At 37.5% G+C, this 20,488-nt stretch overlaps 1 protein-coding gene across 1 annotated transcript in view; it reads left to right on the top strand.

Annotated features, from left to right (window-relative positions):
* The first annotated feature begins 8,404 nt into the window (after nt 1-8,404).
* ASZ1 (ankyrin repeat, SAM and basic leucine zipper domain containing 1) overlaps nt 8,405-20,488 on the top strand; it is a 34,901-nt gene continuing 22,817 nt past the window's right edge. The window contains exons 1-4 of the mRNA XM_005519243.3: nt 8,405-8,539; nt 10,099-10,195; nt 13,128-13,250; nt 16,179-16,290. Coding sequence (XP_005519300.1) covers nt 8,435-8,539; nt 10,099-10,195; nt 13,128-13,250; nt 16,179-16,290 — 437 coding nt within the window. The 5' untranslated portion in view covers nt 8,405-8,434. The remainder of the gene's footprint in view (nt 8,540-10,098; nt 10,196-13,127; nt 13,251-16,178; nt 16,291-20,488) is intronic.

Raw genomic sequence — 20,488 nt, 5'->3', positions numbered from 1 at the left:
ACCCAAATCTGCACACAATGTGCAATTTCAAGTGTTTCTTTCAGCACTAGCTCATTTTTGCTATGAAGAAATTATTAGTCCAAGACCATAACAAGTTGAATAATGTATTTACTTTCTCATATGTCTTCCTCTACCTCTAAACAGGTACTTTGATGGTTTTAAGACCACTGCTCAATAGAACACATACTTAAGAACATGTGACAGATCAAGAGGCATGTAACATGCTCCACTGTTGTTTTTTATTTTTAAATCTGGCAGGTTAAAAAAGCAGCAGAAATATCACAAGCTGCTCTAGATAAATGAGTGTAACATAATGCAGTGTTTCTTATGACTGAAGACAAGAAAACAATACAATCACATTACAAAGATTGAAGATAAATCTCAGAATTGGAGTTCTTAACTACTGGAGTGCCATCTATTTCCATCTCCATGGCTGACAATAAGATTTCCACTGACTTCAGATCATGGCATTTTTTTTTGTGCTAGGGGCTAATGAAATACTGTTGTAGTACAAGACAAAGCTACATCACACACCCTATGTGCTTCATGCACTAAAATTAGTGGCAAGCAGGCCTAAAACCAAATTATCATATCAAGAAGTAAGCAAATATGTTGCCATTTCCTGGTACACTACACTTCAGGAGAAATCTATGTGACTTAGTAGAGTCTTAGCTATTACTTGATAAAAAACTCAGTGCATTTAATTTAGTATCTTAGAATTCCACAGTTGTTTAATTTGAAGATCTCAAGCTGCTTTGCAGAAGTTACTAGACTAGGTAAAGTACACACAAGCATAATGGTGTGCTTAAATAATATTTAAATAATAAATACTGTTCCTAGATGAGTACATAAATCTTAACAACAATATCCATCAATAAGTGGTACTTGATGCTTTTGAGTCACTCCAGATTAGAATGCTTGTGTCTCTGACCACAACAGTACTAAGCATACAATACTATAACTTCAGTATGAACTACATAATTTTTCTAAAAAAAGCTGTTATGGAATGATAGAAACATTTTTCGATATATTTAACCACCATGCAAACAGCTTTCTGTAAACATTTAAATCTCTACAAGTATTTGAAATAGAAAATAACTGTCTACTGTGACAGTCTCAGTTTCTATTTCCTTCTCCAGATTGCCATAATCTTCCTACCATCACAATCTATTGAACATTTTTGAAATGTTTTTTCAGTATTGTATTTCTTTTTGTGCTGATTCCTGTAAAAGATTTGGCGTGTAAAGGCCTTCTCAGTTCAGCATAAACACAGCTTAGTAAAACATTAAAATTCCATTTTTAACATATTGATCTAATTTTATTTTAGCCAAAGCAAAGCCTAGAGAGGAGTGTTGCATTTTTAATGGTATTTTGTAAGTACTGATGCAACAGAGGGCTCAAGGAGAAAAGGTGATGACTTCTTAAGAAATGGACAAAGTCTCAAAGGTCTTCCAAACAGGCAGCACTACTGAGCTGCACGTTTTCCTTGTCCACTGGCCTCCTCCTGACAAAGGGAACTTTCTCTGCCCTCAGTTTGGTAGAAATCAAACGTTTACCTACCTCCATGATGAGTGCAAAGAGTAACTTACTTTCCTTCCCTACCCTGTCTTTTTCCCCTTTTGGGTAAATCTTCGTGCAAACTGAACTGGTATTGAATGATTAACACAGCTTTCTTTCTTGCTGTGATACTTTTAGCTCCTGGTAAAACTAAGCAAGATCAACTGTAGAAGCAGTAAAATCTCTCATGTAAAGGAGGGAGTGGAATAGTATGCCTTGTTCTTCAGAGCTGGAATGGAAAAAGGATGGTTAAAAGTGGGAATAAATGGGAAAACAGGCCAGGTAATAGAGCAGCGTATTTGTATCTCTGCTGAAGTCTTCTGATTTATTTTTACTATTTGCATATACAGTGCTTGACTGTAATTGAAATTGAAAAATCCAAAGCCTAGAAAGAACTATAATATAAACAATTTGAAAACCTGTGTAGTAAATATGTGAACATTATGAAGAAAAATAAACAAACACACCAAATTCCTTTTTATTTTTTTCTCCACAGCATTATGATACTTTAATTGTGTTGTCACTTCATCTAAATCTGTCCATCCCATTCCAGATAACAGAAGCCAAGTAAGTCTAACAAACAGAAAACCAAACCGAACAAACAAAAAAAGATGCTAGCTAGAACCATTCATTTCCCAAGGACTCTCCTAAACTCAGAATCAGAGGTTAGATATCCTGACACCCAGTTGAAATTTCCATGTACCAGGAAAATCTTGTTTAAAGCACGCTGTCTTTTGTCTGCTCTTCTAGATGCTGACAATAATAAGAATCCCATCAGTGTCACTCCCGCAAGTTAATTCTATTACACCATGAATTATTTAAGTAGAGATACTAGCAAATTATGAAGCAGGTTTGTAGGAATATTTGCCTGTCCTCTCCACTTGAAATGTCCAATAAGAGCTTGCTGCCAAAGGAGCATATGGAGATTTTGCAGGAAGTTAGCCAGAGGATTAACTGGAGGTTTGTTACAATTGGCTGATGTGGACAAGGAAACCTATGAGCATGCCTCTTTAGTGCAAGCCATATGGTCCATTTTTCCCCCATATACATCTGGATTTCAGATACATTCCATGATGAGTTTAGATAACCTGGTTAAAGAAATGGGTGTTTCAAGAAACAACACAGAAAATAACTATATGGGACAGAGGTAAATTCAATTATTGCAATGCCTCATAGGCAATTTGGTTTCCAAAACTTTAGTGCAAGGTAAGCTTTGCAGGTAAGCATTATGAGAAAGAAATCTAGATCAAACAGCTGGTGGCAGCTTATATAGCTACATTAAGAAAGAAGGAGCTACCTTCAATAGCCTTGACAGTTCTGGTATATAGGATTATATAGGACTCAGGGAATTTTACAGTATCAAAGTAGATAGGAACTGCTAAGTATTTTACTGCACCAGTTGCACAGAAGGTATAGTTTTTATTATACTAGTGCCTGTTGATTTCATGCACTGAAACTAACGAGGTTTTTGTAACAAGAGAACTGCTATATCTATGGCAACACCAACTTGAATCAAGAAGTTATGTCAGTGGTTAGAGACTTAGGGAGAAAAAGCTGCAGATACATTTACAGGATCTTATGTGAAAACATGATTCTATATGAGCACACAGAAGGCTGGACTGTGGCCATTTAAATTTTAGGGATTTACTAGAGGGAAGGAACCTTTTAATATAAGCTCAATAATCATTGCTTTAGAATCATAGAATTTTTACATTTGGAAAAGATCACTGAGTCCAACCATTAGCAAAGCACCACTGTGTTTACCACTAAACCATTTTACCAAATACCACATCCACATGCCTTTTGAACACTACCAAAATGGTGTTTCTACCACTTCCCTGGGCAGCCTGTTCCAAAGATTTCCCACCTTTTCAGTGAAGAAATCTTTCCTAATATCTAACCTAAAGCTTCCCTGGTGCAACTTGAGGCTACTTCCTCTCATCCTATCACTTGTTACAAGGGAGAAGAGATTGAACCTCACCTCATTACAACCTCTTGTGAAACAGTTGTAGAAAGCAATTAAGTCTCCCCTGAGCCTCCTTTTTTTCATGCTAAGCAACCACAGTTCCCTCAGCCACTTCTTACAAGATTTCTGCCCCAGATCCTTCACCAGCTTTGTTGCCCTTAGCACCACAATGTCTTTCTTGTAGTGAGGGGCCAAGACCAAACATGGGATTTGAGGCCTCACCAGTGCCAAATACAGAGGGATAATCATTGCCCTGGTCCTGCTGGCCACATTATTTCTGATCCAAGCCAGAATTCCACTGGCTTTCTTGGCCACTGCTTGGTCATGTTCAGTCTGTTGTCAACCAAAGACAATCAGGGCATCCCCAGTGCATACCTGCTCCCACACGCTCAATAAGGAAGAGTTATGGTCTCCTGTTACTTGGACCAGCTGTGACAGAATAGCTCAAATTATCATAAAAGTCTCTTCCATAGGTAGACACTTTCGCACTTAAGTTTGGAAAGTAGAATAATAATGCAAGTATAGGACAGCTAGAAAACAGTACAACATCTTAGAATGGTTTTCCCACACAGCATGTTCTCAAGATTCAAATATTGGCATTTATAACAATTTTAGTTTATACCACTGGGGATGTGGACAGTATCACAATTACTCTTGAAGAGAAGATCTTAAAACAGATGTAAAGGAGATGCTGACTTTGCTGGAAGAGATGGATGAGACTAAAGGAATTGGTAGCAAAGTCCAGTTAGCAATCACAGGAATTCAGTGAGGGGCTGAACAGTTCCTCTCAGAAGAGAAACTGAGATTTTAGGAGCTCTAACTTACTAGTATCACTTTGGAAAGCTAGAATCATAGATCATAATATAAAACACCATCCTAACTTAAAAAAAACTCTAACAAAACAAGTCCAGAAGACAATATATGTGTGGGAGTTTCACAATGCCCAGAGACTACTGGTGAACAGCCCCAGCAGCTGTAAGAGATAACCAAAGACTTAACATCCTGTGGTAAACCTATGATAGCAAGGCCATTCAGTATAAAGAAGTGACAATTAGATTGTATGCTTTGCTAACAAAAGAAGAAGAAAACACAAACCACCAAACATGATAAAGCAAAACCAGCTTTTGATTCAAAATCAGTCCCTTTTCCAAGAAGCCATATTCCTTTTGAATTGGTTAAAGCAAAATAAGAATGTGACAACCAATAAAAATATTACATATATGAATATACTGAAATATGTGGATAATCTTTAATCTTGATAAAAGTGGTGAGTCAAAGTGAGATATCAGAATGAAAGGTGAATGGTGTAGAAAGCTCAAAGCAGCACTTGATCATTAAAAACTGCCTTTAGAAAATTCAAACATTTGAGTTTCTAAGAGACAGGCAATACTATTACAAGTGGTTGCCTGAGTACCAGCAGAGTCAACAGGCTGAAACAAGAAGGTACTCACCATGATAACGAAGTGGGAGTAGTGCCAGTTAAGATTAAGGGGACGAAACAGCATAGAACAGAGCAGAGATAGTGGAGGAATGAGGAATTTTTAATAGAGAGGTTGCATCTAGTAATATCAGGAATCATTCTGACATGGACTGGCTACGCAGACCAAAGCTTCTAGGTTACATGGAAAAAAGCTAAAAATAGTGGCTGAGTGACACTAAAAGGAAGTATCTTCAAAATCCTAATTCTTGTTCTAGGTTTTTTTATTCATTACTGTCATAATAAGAGATATTTTTACAAGAGGATTCAGGTTTACATCATATCCATGATTTCCCCACTAAGTAAGGGGAATTTTGACAATGGTTCAATGCTTCTACCAGAAAACAAATTTTGCAAACAGAAAACTGTTGGTATGCAATTTATATTCATGTGTTTGGCAGCAGGTTGAAAGTTTTACATCTGGTACCATCCAGATAGATTTGGTAAAGTGAACAGGAAGAAAAGAGTTGTAAAAATGTTGTAAAAATTAATTATAAGCAAAACAGATAAAATTAAGTGCTTTCTATCTTTTTAAGACTGTTAGAATGATGACTGAAATAATCATGAACAACTCAATATGCTGCAGTGCAGCATCTCATAACAAAATTTCAGGATGGAAAAACTAAAACTGATTCAACACTAAGGGTGAATTCAGATCACAGAAAGAATATAGACCACTTAAGTGCTTTTTAGAGACTAAGTATCCATCTTTTTACTTGAAATACCTTAAAGGATGATACAGCTATTTACAAATCAGCTGAAAATTCATCCAGCACAATGTAAACTACCTTGTTTCCCATTTGTTTAAAGAATGTTGCCTGTTGAATTGCAATCACTTGTGCTATTTTATGGGACTTTTTTCAAATTTTGCAAATTACTGGATGTACTGCTCTTAACCATGGAGTTTGTACAGCTGTTAGTTCACCATCTCCCAGCTGAATATTTGCTGGTAATTTGTCAATTCTGTAGATCCAGAGTGGCTAAACCTCTCTGAGAATGAGGATCTCTTACAATTTTCCCAGTTTGAACCTTTCTATAATTACCTCTTGCATGTAAAATGAATACTGCACAGCAACAAGGAAAAGATGTTGGGAAGTGTTCCTATAGGAATAAGTAAAAACACATTGATATTTGGCAAATATGGATGACAGCCAGGACTTACCAAAATAAGTCTGCCTAGCTGAAAAATGAAGACAGACTTCAAGGCCACAAAATAAGCAGGAGTAAGAAGAATGCGAAAAAGAATTAGGCGAGTCTACATCAACAATAATGTCTGATTTACAGTACCAAGCAAACACAAAAGGAAACATCACCTGCTATCAGCTTCTGCATGATTGTCTTGTTCAGATTTGAAACAGCTTTTGGGTACACTGGCTGCAAGGCTCTTCTACACTGTGAACCTTTGAAAGGAGTTGGGATTTTTTCTTTTGACACTAGGTACTATCAGGCTTGTTACTGAAAATTACCTTTCCTAGAGTGGTGCCCTTTGAGAAAGCAACAGCATGCATGTTGCATTTCAAGCATCTGTTGTGACATTTTAATTTGGATGGTTTATAATGCAGAGAAAAAGAAAAAAATCACAAACCAAGCATCTCCAAATCAGAAACCTAAACCAGTACAAATAAATCACATTTGTCAAATACTAAACAATTGGTAGTGTATTAAAGGTAATGAATTTATTCAAAGTAGCAGCACCAGTTAGAAATAACTCTCTTGGAACATGTGATGTCAGTTGTAGAATGTCACACTCAGTTGTCTTTAGAGTTTAGTCTCTGGAGATATAAGTTATACTAGAAATCCATCTTCTGTAACACAGATAAGCCAAATGAATAATGACATGGAAGCTTGATTCCGGTTGTGGTTATTATAAAGTTGAGTACTGGTAGATTCAATACAGATACACAGAAGCTACACAAAAAAAGGCATAAATACTACTTTTCCTCTGCAGAAAATAAGAAATATTCAGACCACTATTCACCCCAGAATAAAAGTTACAATTTTATAAGAACTGACATAGCTACAAAACCATTTGATTATTACACATAGTAAACATTATTTCTTCATTACTAAAATATTTTAAAAAGAGATTTAGTGTATACAGGTAAATCCAAAATAAGCATATAAACCTAAGCCTTTATATAGAAGCAGGTATTACAGTTGAGTCAGTTTTAGCAACCTTTGCTCTAGGGAGGCTGTGTGAAAAGAAGGAGGTTTGCATTTCCATCAAGTTTCCAGAAGTAGAAGTTTCTCTCATGGGAGTTCATTTAAAATGTTCACTTAGTTCTTACACCAGAGTTCCTTGTGGTTAATAATCTGATTTTCATTATACTTTAATGCAAGCAGGCTGTTATATTTAACAGACAAGCAAATAAAATCCAGAAAATGCAGCTTTTAAAAGTGTCAGGCAGGCACAATTGAAATATACAGACCATGCAGTTTTCTTTTTTAATAAGTGCAACTTTTATAGCACTTATTATGTTCTAAGCATAACTCTAGCTAACCCGCAAATCTCAACATAGAAAAAGTTGCCTTACACATTGCATTGCGTTAAGAAACAAAAGTTAAGCAAAAAATTCAAATAAATAAATAAGAAAACCTTCATAGCCATCTTCTGATCAAGACGAGGGTAATTTTTTGTTAAAATTAACATGCCAAAATTACATTTTTACAGTGTGATGGGCATAAGGACTACACTTATCATTTTGAACTCCTCTTCTGTCAGCAGATGATCAATTTCATTTCAACCAGGAGAAAGATCTACGATAAGCTCAAGGAGCAATGATGCCTGTGAATAAAATACAGAACGTCATTCCTCATTTGTTCTTCAGAGAGTTTCACACGAGCCTTGTGATGGATGAGACATCATTATCGGTCATCAGAAAGAACTCTAACCACAGCTCTGAAATTTAAAGCAATGCCCTACGCAGCCAGGCTGGAGGTCCAAAGTCTGGCTCATTAAGTGCGGCTGCTGTTCAGCTTTCCCACGCGAGTGTCCCCACCGCCGTGGCCCTCTCTGACACTGCGTGTGACACAAGTGACGTCACTGGCTGCTGCTAGGGGAGATGGCGCGGAAACAGCATGTTCATGACGTCAGCAATTAAAGAGAGGAACCCGTATCTTTTACCTTGAATCCACACATACAAACCAGCCACAGATCTACAGACATAACTTCACACGCGGCTTTGCTGCGTCTCCTAGCACCCACAAAGCGGCGGTGTCACAGTCCCACGTGCTTACAGCACCGCTGTCACCGCTCCCTCGTACCCGGCCCGGAGCTGCCCGGCCTTTCCCCCGCTCCCGCCGGAGCTCCCGCCCATGGCGCTCCCCTCAGAGCCCGGGGGCGGGGCCGGGGGCGGAGCGCAGGAGCGCGGGAAAGCGGCCGCCTCGGCCACGTGACCGCCCGCGCTGAGGCCACGCGCGCGCGGTAAGGCGTCATGGCCGCCGTGGTGTACTCGTCCCGCGTCGTGGCGGGCGGCGACGAGGGCAGCGACAGCGACGACGGCGATTGGGACATTGGCGTCGTGCGGCAGGAGCCGCTGGTGGGGCTGAGTCTCCCTGCACCTCGGGCCGCGCGGTCTCGGGCTGGGGGGCGGCCTCGGCTTGGAGCCGTGAGGGGGAGCGGAGCGCGGTGGCAGCCAGGGGAGGATGCGGCTGGTGTTTTCTCTTAGGCTGTTTCCTACCAGGGTCGTGCTGGTGTACCCTCAGTCCTGTAAATGAGTCCTGAATTGTAGAAGTTTATCTCATTACCTGAGTTTATCTTACTTTCTAAGCTCTTAATGTTTATTTAAAAGCTCTTCCCTTAGGTAGTGGACTCTAGTCCTAATCATATTTCAGCATGAGAGTAAATTTGAAAGTGGCCGGGGGCCTGTAAAGCTGTTTTATATCTTAAGTCTCTCGAGACTGTTCCTTGCTAACTGGAAGATTTCAGTAGTTTTATTGCATCTAACAGGTGTGAAGTATCCATCGGTGTGAAGTAGATTCTGTGAGGGTTTTTAACTGTGGGTTTGTCTCATGACTAGAATTGAAAAATGGAAGTACAACTGAATTCTAGAGGTATTAAGCTGAAGGTTATAGCCAGTGTTTAAGAGGCCTTGATCTTTAAATAGATGCTCCTATCCAAAGATGTGCATTGTTTGAAAATTGTTGTCTGAGTAGAATAAAAATAGGGCCAAATTGTTCTATTTTTCTTTCTCCCCTTTGGTTCTCTAGACACTTTTGTTAGTTTTTGCAAAAGTTACTGGAAAGATGGGCCACAATGTGCTGTAAAAATTGTGTATGTCTAAGTTATAATGTTGGGAATTAAAAACTTATGATAAAAGACAACTGTTTTTCATACCCACTTCTGTCTAAGGAAACTAGTGAATAATTAGTCTTCTGCGTCCCAGTGTATGTAAATGTTTTCTACGCTTGATACAGCTCCAGAAGCAATCTTCAGCTGCATCTGCATCTTTAATGGAGAACAAATCTATGATGCTTTTGAAAGCAACTTAAATTGGGCAACTGTCTGATGCATAAGCTAGTCTTTTGGTCAGTGCTTTTTTCAGCCAGAATGTTTATGATGCAGCACCACAAATGCCTCTGCCACCACAGAATTAGGATGACTGTTCACAGCAGTGGACTTGTGCTGTTAGGCCAGACAGTCACTGAAGTCACTTGACTCAAGCTCAAACTTTCATCTCTGATAGCTGTACTTCACAATATGTGAAATGTAAAAAAAAAAAAAAAAGTTAAAAGTACATAAATGCATTGCAAAGTTTTTCTAGTGTCATAAGATGAAAAAGAATCTTAATTGAAATCAAATTATGGTACGTAAAATTGAGAGCAGCGTGGGAGGATAGCAGGTCTTTTGAGAAAGAAGATATTTCCATTTTCAGAGAATGGAACTTCTCAGAAAAAATGATTTTAAAACTTAGGCTTTATAGCAGACCCTGAAAAGATCTACAGAGATGGAGCAACAAAAGTTTTACCTTGCTTTTTACCCTCTTCTGTGCTATGTCCTTTCAGAGGTTATTAATGCTTTTATACTAAAACCAAGCTATATTGTTTTTGCCTTGAAATACTCCCCAGATTTTGACTTAATTTTTCTTTGTTTATCTAGCAGTTGGATCAAATGTTGCAGGCAGAGAAAAATGAGGCATTAAAGAAGGCCCTGTTTCGTGGTGATGTGTCATTAATTGAAGATCTCTTAAACTCAGGTGGGGAAAGTCAGTTACAAAGTTGAATATTTTTTATTGACATCAAGAATACTAAACTTTCTCATTTAAAACAAGACATTATATCCTTTACTGATAACATTCACATGTTCCTACATGCACTCAACGCATCTTGAAAGATTAAATTACTTTTTCAGTGACTCAGATTCACATTCCTTCTAATTTACGTTTCTTTTGTCAGTCAGGAGCCCTTGAAATTGAGAAAAATATAATGTTTGAGCTATGAAATAAGGTGTTTCTTTGTTTTCAGATGCATCTTTAACACGCAAATACCAATTACAAATACTGAATTAGGGGTGGTTTAAATTGAAGGGGAGAATTCAGTGGGTGGTCTTTGCTGTTGAAGGTTGTACAGCACGGGGTAAAAAGGGGAGGCTAGCCTTTTTTATTTTAATGTTCCTCTGGTTTGGAAATTCCTTTTCCTCTTTTTTCTTTTTCTTTTTTTTTTTTTTTTCTCCCCTTCACAGCACTGTTAAGTGTCTGGTATGTGCCCTGTGTAATACTGCTGTCCTGGCAACATCAACTGAACAAAGATTTTGTGATTCTAAAAGGTCTAACAGGCTTTTTGTGGCATTTCTCACTAAAAAGTAGTCTGTTTTAACACTGAAAGCCTTTTCCCCTGTTGTGTTACTCAGTATTTGTCTTTAATGTGTTTGTTAATCAGTGTTAGGAAGATTGGATCACTTATTGAAGCATCCAGGGCAATCAGAAACTGCATAGCTGAATTGACTTGCCTAGTGATAATTGTCAGGAAGTTCTGCTTCAGCAAGCAAGGAGAATATAGTAACCAAGAGCTTGTTCTGTGAGGAAAATCTGTCTTAGGGAAGAAAGTAGTTTCTTGGTTAGCAATGGGCTTTTCTGAGTTTTGAAACAATGACATTATTTGCCCTTTTAGAAGCCAACTGTTTCTCACCACAATGAGGGAATGGTTTTCTTTTTAAATTAAGCAAAACTACTGCATGGACTGAAACACAAGAAGCACAGTACAAGCATGAAATATGTCTGTCTTGGTTTGAGAAATTCTTATTTATGGTAGATGTCTGTGCATCAGATTGCTTAATTGTTTTGCTACACCACCCAGTTTAAATTATTGTATTGCAGTCAAACAGCAATAGTTCACTTTCTGTGCTGGTGCCTGCTGCACAGAGGACAATTTTGTGCTGTTGGAAGATGATAATAGGTTTCTGTAAGAGCAGAGGTTCAGGCTGAGGATTCATATAGTCTAGTTTCCTGTCTTCTGAAAGGAATAAGGCAGTATTATAAAATAATACATAATTTTCTTAAAATGGAAAACAGTAAATTCTGATCCATCCAGTCCTGTTCTACAAAGCAGTAGAGCACAGTACCTATTATGATGACCTTTCTGAAGAAAGGTCACATTGTCCTTCAGGGCATCTGTGCTCACATTAAATCTTTGCCTCCAGAAGTACCTTTAGTATGTGTTTGGTAGAGCTTGTAGGAAGCTCAGTACCAGCAGTCAGCCAAACTCAAGGTTTGTGTTGGAAGTGGATTTCCTAGCAACAGTTGGGGCTGTTCCTTCAGGTAGAGTGAGACTGTGTTGTCTTCTGGCTTGCTTAGATGTTACTGTAGTTAGTATTTTTGATGCCGAGGCAGTTTCACAGAACTTCTTTAGGAGATGGACAAGCACAATGTTTTTCCTTACCACTTTGGTTAAATAGCAACATAGGAAAAAGTTCCCAAAGTACGTGTCACAAAAAGTAATGCAAGCAAGTAGCACCTTCAAAGATGATTTGGACATTTTGGTTTGCTTTAGGAGTAAAATACTTAACAGTATATAATTCATGTGTTCTGTTTCCAAAAATGGAATTAAAAGTTATGACTTCATGACAGGTTAGGCTGATTAAAGATATAACTACAGTCAGATCTCCCATTTTCCTTCAACAGTTTGTTCCACTTGTATCTTTGAATGAGTGCTGGAGCTCACCTCATCTTTCGTAAGCCAGTTCAGGGAATTTGAAGTAATAGTAAACAACAGGAATGGGAGGGTGCCTAGTGTGTGAAAATAATTTTTAATAATAAATGTCACAAATTTCTTAGGACAATTTTGGGTGTTTTTTTCGAGTGTTTTTTCCTAAAGAAGTATTTTTAATTATCTATGGTCACTGTAGTACTAACATGGAACCAAATGATGGAAACTTTTCTAGAGGAAGTAATATTTGTTGAAGGATTGAAAAATGCATAGAGGTTTTTATTAGAAAGTTGTCAGACAAGTATCTCAGTCTGGTACTTGGTTCTTGGTGCATTTGGGAGAGTTGGGCTATCTGGCAGGTATGCTTTCTAGCCATTTTAGTCATTGTGGCTATTATAAAGAGTAACAAACAATTCTGGTGATTGTGTTTGAACCTTGCATAGTCTCCTATTTCTTCTTATTATGGTGATAATATTTTGGTAGTAATGAACACAAATCTGCTTGATAACTGTCTTGCAGGACAGAGAATAAAAGGAGCTGTGAAGCAGGAAACCCTAGATGTTGTGATCCTCATTGCCTGACAAGCAGTTTGCTTCCACAGCAGTCTTCTTGGCTTGGCAAGAGTCAAATTTCTTCATTTTGATGGAAGAAAGCTATTGCACAGAAGTAGAGAAAACTGATTCTTTGTGCTTATCAAAATTGCTTTTGCAGCTAAATGTTTGAGGTTTTTAATGTAGTCTTTCTGTGGTACTTAACTGCTTGGATTAAAAACTGGGCTACATTGATGTCAGTTTTAAGAGTTGTTTTCTGGTGTTCTGAATGAAGCTGTATTAAAAAAAAGAAAATGTCAAAAGAGATTGCTCTCCCTTGTACTAAATGCAAACCAGTGTAACCTTTGTAATGATACACATTGAGAATAAGTTTTATAAAAAGCATGTTTGTTGTGATGCAGTTTCTTGATTTTAATTTCTTTAATTTTGACAGGTATCAGCATAGAAACTAGCTTTCAGTTTGGATGGACTCCCCTGATGTGTGCAGCCAGCGTAGCTAACTTTGCAGTAGTACGTCTTCTTCTGGACAGAGGTGCTAATGCATGTTTTGAAATAGGTGAGATGGGAATGAAAAATACTGGCTGGTAATGCTCAGTACCAGACATTGTCCCTATTCTTATTCTCTTGTTTACAGGTGTAGGGAAAAAAAAATCAAAAGTTCACAGTGGAACTGAGACTCACTCTACATTTCACAGTTCTGAAGGAAAAGTAGTAGTTTTAAAGTAAAAACTGTTCTTGGAATTGATCTGGAATTGCTTGATTAATTTTCTTGTTCTTTCTCTCTGAATTCCATTTTCCCCCACACCTCCCAGATCCCAAGTATTTTTTTAAAAAGTGTTTGGAAAGTACTTGCTCAAAAATTGTAGTATAAAGTTGTGTGGGTAAAATTAGCTGTGTTTGATCCTCTTGTGAACTATGTATATGCAGAATCCAGGTAGCATCTCAAATAACATGAATAGCTTTCCAGTTCATGGGACACTAATGTAGACTAATCTAAAACTAGAGTGCAATTTTTCTATTTTCTATTAAGAAAACTTTTCTTCAGTGTGTTACTAGATCACCTTTTTCTGCAGGAGTTCAGTGTAGCTTCTAAGTAGTATCAGTTCCTCTGTCAATTTTATTGGCCTAATAATAACTTTTTTCCTACTGAAATTGTGGTTATTTTCAGTCACTTCCATTGCACTGCAACACATATTTATCTCACAGTACTGCCAAGTACGTAAGAGCAGTCATCATACTTTCCAGTAACTTGCTAGTATTTCCAGTAGTAGTAGTAGACTGAAATGAAGGTGCAAATCTGGCTCTGAAAATTTTTTCTAACCTCTTAGCACTTGATCAGATTATGAGATTAGAGTAAATTGCCTACACCAAAAGCAGTCATGACTTCTTCTATTTACTGTCCTTGTAGCCAGTTTCAGAGAACTTAGATGTGTCTGCCTGCAGCTCGTACCTGCTCCTAGTTTATGGCTGTAGAAAGCTATAAATGGGTCAGAAACTGCTATGGGCAGTAGTTTAGGCTGACCAGGTAACCAAATGCATGGCATTTTTTCATTTGTGTGATCAGCTGCCTTTGCCTAAAGCGGCACCTCGCTAGGATCAGGTTTCTTGGTTTGCTTCCCTGTTAGACTGTGTAGGGAAACTGTAACCAGGGCATGTGGGCAGCAGAGCTCCTTACAAACCAGGAGCAGTCTTGTAAGTCATTGATTTGGGTCAGACCACGTATGTTCAGTAAAGCTGTGCTATCCTAAGGGGGTACTAAATCTCACCGCCCTCCTGCTATTTTTTACGTCAGCAGGCAATCATACAAGTGATCCTATAATAATTACCCTTTATCGCTTATAATTCTAATAAACAGCTATACTGTTAATCACCTTGAGTCACTCTTCAATCATTCTTTATGACTAGTTACTTAATTTTACCCTTTTTGGTAGTTGACAAGAACTAATATATCATTCGCTGTGTGATAGGTTCAAAATGTTGCATCCTTGAGGAATAATTTCACCAGAATTACTGGAGTTTTCATCTAGCCTGAACATAAAGTTATCTTTTTTTGCAATCTTTTAGCAATTATTGTCTGTAAAAGAGAAATCTAAGAATTCCAAGGTGTTTCTTCCCTTTTGTCTCTTGCTCATATGTATGAGCTATAGGTAGACTAACAGAAATTAATTTCCCAGTCTTTATCATTGACTGAGATAATGAATATAAATACAACTGTAGGTTCCTCCCAAATACCATTCCCAGATTGACAGTGCTTTATTTAAAGTCCTACCATCTTTCCAGTCATGTTCTAGTTGATAATCAGGTTTAATATCTTGAGTAAAAATTTGTCAACATATCAAGTAATTTTTACATTGGCAGTTGAAAATAAAAAGATGGTAGATTAAAAAAACAAGTGAATTTAAATGTAGAGCTAAGCTGTAGAAGTGAAGGACAAGAAGTGGTGAGAGCAGTGGGCATAGCATCCATAACAAACTTCATGTTTAAATATGGTGAAATCTGACCTCATTGAAGAATGAAGATTTTAATTATACACAGTCTTAAAATTTCTACAAGAAAATGACAAAATATGTTGTAACACTTGATAAGATGTGAAGTAGGTGCAGCTAATATACTTCTTAAATGGATGAAGGCATGTTGGAACTTGTGAACAAGTTTGTGCAATAAACAAAATGGGCAGTTACTCAAACGGCAGTCTTCTAAATGACTCTGGGGCCAACTAACTAAGGTCTTTGAGGTGTTATGTTTCCCCTATGGAAACCATGGTAATTATGGGAAAGGAAGTCTGTTGTGTTCTGTGGGCAAACAGCAGTTGTTCAGTTTTGATTTGTGAGCTAAGGTGGTATGTAGCACCCAGCTGGTTTCAGAGCTGGAGAAGTAAATATGCTGGTATTCCTTATGGACTGTGTAGATGCTCTTTAAATCCCCATCTAAACCAATACTTTTAATACTTCTCCTGCCACTACTGGACCATAGTAAGTTAATAAATTCAATTCTTCCTCCTTGAGACCTATCATGAAGCCCTTTCGTTTCCAGTGTCTTTTGTATGGGCCTCTGTTCTCCCCAAAATCAGTGTCACTATGTATTCACAATACATTCCATTTTTCTGTCCATCACAGCCTTTACATCCATTTACTAGAGGGGAGTAACAGGGAGTGAATCTACTGGTGTGGAATGTGTTTTGAGAAATAAGCATCTATAGTTAAGCTCCTATTGTAGCTTTGGAGTACTTTCAAGCCCATTATAAACTTCATTAGGAATAGATGTTTATCTTTTGGAGTTTCTCCTCAGGTGCCTTTGTCGTACCTGGTCATTCTAGCGATTTTCACAGACAGGAGAACAAGATTACTAGCATTTTCCATATATCATAGAGTATCACAATTTCAGTAGCAACTCTAGTAAATATGAAGACTTTAAAAGGAACTTCTGGATTAGCATGGTATTTACATTTACATATGTAATTCTCTAACTACAAATTTCCAAACAGATAAATACACTGTGTTGATGGCAGCATGTACTGCACAAGCTTCAGAGGAGAACATCTTGAACACTGTCGAACTGCTTCTATCAAGGAATGCTGACCCTAACCTTACTTGCAGGTATTGAAAACTCCACGTCTGTGAATACAGTACAAAATTTAATTATCTCTGTGTAATGTAATGTGTTTATAGACATAGCTGTTAATCGTGGTTAAGATGAAACACGTACTTCTTGTAATTTCACTGCTGTATAAGAAAAGATTAGTATACAGACAGTTATATCTATTAGTACAATTGTTAGTCTGAGTAAATAAAACTGTGATCAGCTTTATCAAATTGTAAATATATTCTTCAGCTGAAAAAAATAAAAATCTTAATTTTTCATTTGACTGAAATATAAGGGCAAGAAATATGTCCTCTGTCTTTCCTAAATTATATTGTTGCTTCCGCATAGGAATGGCAGTTAAATCAATTAATTTTTTAATTAAATTTATATCCTACTTTTGAACTTTTTGTGGATATCTGGCTATATTCTTTTCACAGAGTGTTTCCTGTGGAAAACAAAATTCTGTAATAAAATACATTTATTCCACTGCAATCTAGAATAATTTTGATTAAAGAGATTAAGCTCCTTGTAGAAACAAGTAATAGCATCGTTCTTCAGTTACAACTTTGTGTCTTGGTAGTTTGAAGCAGTACATTGTGAGATGTCTGTAGTTATACAGTCTGATGAAGTATTTTATTTTACATGAAAAAGAAATAAATTCTGGACTGACCCCTGGATAAACTGTCTTGCCCCTGCTGAAAAAAAAAAATGCTGTTTAGGTCAACTGGTTTTTCATTTAACAGAATTTTTTATACCGCATCTCCTTCATGACATTACCCGGGATATATAGACTGAGTAGAATAGAATTGAAGGCCTTTGGTTTACCTAAGTAGAATTCAATTACTCAAGGCCCTGAACCTCACTGTGAGTATAGGGCTGATAGATGGTAGGAGGAAGAGGAAGGAGGAAACAGTTCTGCTGAAATTCAACTGATGTCTGATACCGAATTTAAACACCATTCTTTTATTCTTATCAGAGAGACTAGAAACTGTTCATGAGAAAAGAGAAAGCTACATACTCTGAAATAATTACATATTGTTGTTGTCAAATAGCTTTTTGTTAGAATAGACATCCTGCTTTAAAATATAGGGGAATCTGCATTATTAATGATGCAGAAAATCAAAGACCTAAAAATAGGTCTTTGCATTATTAACTTTGTCTTGGGTGTTGGAAATGTAAGTGAGAGTGCAGAGCTGCAGCTTTGCATTTGGACAGGCCTTTGGCTAAACTTTGGGGGAAAACAGTGTGAATGCTGACACAAGAGGTAGGAATTCTAATTTTAAAATTTTATTTATAAAATTAGAGTATGTTTTGCATGGTTGATCTTCATATACAAATATTTATTTACTATCTTTTTTTGTCTTTAGACCTTGTGCTAACATGAGTTACTAATGCATCCAGCAGATGTGGTTGTAACTTTTTCATTTTTTGCAGTAGTAGTCTTTCTCAAATGAAGAGATAAATTAAGTGACAATCAGAAATGTCATGCTTGTGCTAGATAAAAGCAGAGGCTTGAAAAATCCAGACCTTGTTATCTCAAACCTTTGAGCTGCCTTTCCAGTATTTGGCATATGTGCGTGCCACTCCATCATCGGGTCTGCTCAGGAAACAGCTGCTGTTTCTCACGGACTTCTTGCTCTGTGTTCAGAAATGAGAATAAAACACAATAAATTGCCTTATGTGACGATAAGGGATCAAGCAGCCCCTCTTTGTGGCACTGCAGTCCCATTTCACCTGTTTCATTAGAGCAAGCAGGATGTCCTTGTGAGTGATCTGAATTGTCAGTGTATTGAGATTATTGTGAAAGTACTTCCTGTGTGATAGCTTAGCACAGGTGAAGAACTAAGGTTCTCATTACTTGGATTTCTCAGCATGTAAGAACCAGAATGATTCTGGGAAGCTTCTCTTTTGCCTACCACCGGCTGGAATGTGTGTGAATGCAAAACAGAATGCTTAACCTTCATGTAAGGCAGGGTTGTATGTTTATCCTGTCTGTGTTGCACCATCAGGGCAACCAGTAGGCTTTTTTATTTCAGGTCATCTGGAGGTGGTAAAACCTGGAGAGAGTGGGTCTAATTTGTAAAGTGTGTGTGGAGTGGGAAAGAAACTGATTTTTGAAATGCAGAGAAAGAAGGTGAGTGTAGGAATGGGTAGGTAGATGGTTTCTTTGCAAGGGGATACGGTTCTGAAAAGGATTCAGTAGCATAACTTCTGATATTTTTGCTGAATCAAAATTGGAAACTGAGTACTGGTGGCTGTAAAAACAGTTTTGTTGATGAGAATGTAGTGTATCAAAGCATAAGTGCTAGCTAAAGGGTTTTGAAAGTCAAACAAGCAGAGTAATGACGAGGTGAAACAAGAAGGCATTGTGAGACCTGCTCTGAACAGCCATTGTAGAGCTACTATAGACTGAATGCTTCATTTAAGCGAGTGCTACCTTGAGAAATTTGTTTTGCTTATCTCATGTCATTCACCTTCCTCTTGCTTCAAAATGTAAATTATATGCTTTATCCCTATCTAAGGCCTGGAAATCTTTAAGTAGTGTGTTTTAAAAAACTTTTTTAACCTGTAGTGCTTTCCTAAAGTTTTACTGAAGTTTGTTCTTCCAATATTACTTGTTATATAGGGTTCCCACTTCATCACTAAATCCCACTAAGCCAGAAAATGGGCAGATAGATTATCTTCTGTTGCTGTGAGCACACTGTTGCCACTTAATTTCTCAGTTCCAGGCTTAATGTGCAGCAGTGGAGTGGGGAAACTGTCTCCAAAAGCTTCTGAAGATGCTTCCTGTTTATCTGAAGCATTGTACAGTTTACAGATCAATAGACTAAAATAGTGTCTTGCAGTATCATTTCCTTGCTTTGGCATCTCAAAAGATGGAGACTAAACTCTGGGTTAAGTTGTTTTCTACCTGCTGTATTTTTTTTTGTATTATTGATACACTGGTCTTGTTAATAAACACATATACAGTTATGAGACTTCACTTAAAACTTGTCAAGACCACCAACTTGAAATAGTGAATTTTCTATAGATGTCTCCCCAGTGGAAAGAAACCTGTGTGTAAATAGGAGACATCTCTCCTTCCTCTATTGAAATTTTCCAGGAAGGTGAAGTTTGTCTTGCTTGAGATCGTGATCCCAAACATAAGCATGTTTATTTGTCAAGTGCAATGAATTGTGCACCACAGATTCAGTTTAACAATGGCTGTTCAATACATTTTTGAGTTATATGCTTGCCATCAAGGAGATAAAACTTTATCACCAGTTCTGTCATGGCTCCTGATCATCCAGCATAGGAGGCTTTGGGGTAGTAGGTCTGTTCTACTCAGCTTGTTTTGTGATGTAAATTTTTCCCTGTTTTTTCCACAAGGTGAAGTGAGCCTGTAAGAATTTCTGGTTGTATCTTTGTGTGCACATCACATAGTAAGTCTTGGATGGCCCTAGAAACTGAAAAAGCTTCCATTTTTGTCTTTTTCTCCAGTCTTAATATAAAAGCAGGGAGATTTAGAGCGTGAAGCTGTGTTAAAGGATGTTTACATTGGATATTAGGAAAAGGTTCTTCTGCCAGAGGGTAGTTGGGCATGGGAACAGGCTGCTCAGGAAAATAGTCATAGCACCAAGTTTGACAGAGCTCAAGAAGCATTTGGACAGTGCTCTCAACCATGTGGTGTGATTCTTGGGCTTGTCACGTCCAGGGCCAGGAGTTGGACTCTATAATCCTTTTGGATCCCTTCCAACTCAACATTTTCAGTGACTCTAAAGATAAATAAACAAACAAAAATCTCTCTTCATTTGCATGAAGCCCTGCTTTTAATATAGGTGTTGCAAAACTGGAAGGAAACATAGATGTTTTATTAATAAATAGCTTATATGCCTTTTAAGATTTTATTAATTTACTATGACTTGAGTATCATACTCAATATGGAAAAATGTCATGTGGCAAATTGTACCATATAAAAAGACTAAATGGTTATTTGGACAAGAAGGTCATCTGCAAGCCAGACTGCTAAACACAGCAGTTGCTCAAAATGATGAAAGGATCCTTAAGGTCTGTCTGGATGATTATCATTATACTCTCTATGAACATTTTTAGATTGCACTGAGATGTACCAATAAGTTTAGTTTCTCCTCAACTTAAGCAGGAAAGTGGATTTGCCATGTTAAAGCTTGCTGTTGTGGTTGTGGGGGTTCATTTCAGGGTTAGGAAAACAAG

Source organism: Pseudopodoces humilis, chromosome 5, assembly GCF_049639895.1.
Source record: "Pseudopodoces humilis isolate 2021_Gansu_Grassland_sample_001 chromosome 5, ASM4963989v1, whole genome shotgun sequence".
Classification (NCBI taxonomy): Eukaryota; Metazoa; Chordata; class Aves; order Passeriformes; family Paridae; genus Pseudopodoces; species Pseudopodoces humilis.
The sequence above is the reverse complement of the archived record's forward strand: the minus strand, read 5'-3'. Positions and strand labels throughout refer to the sequence as shown.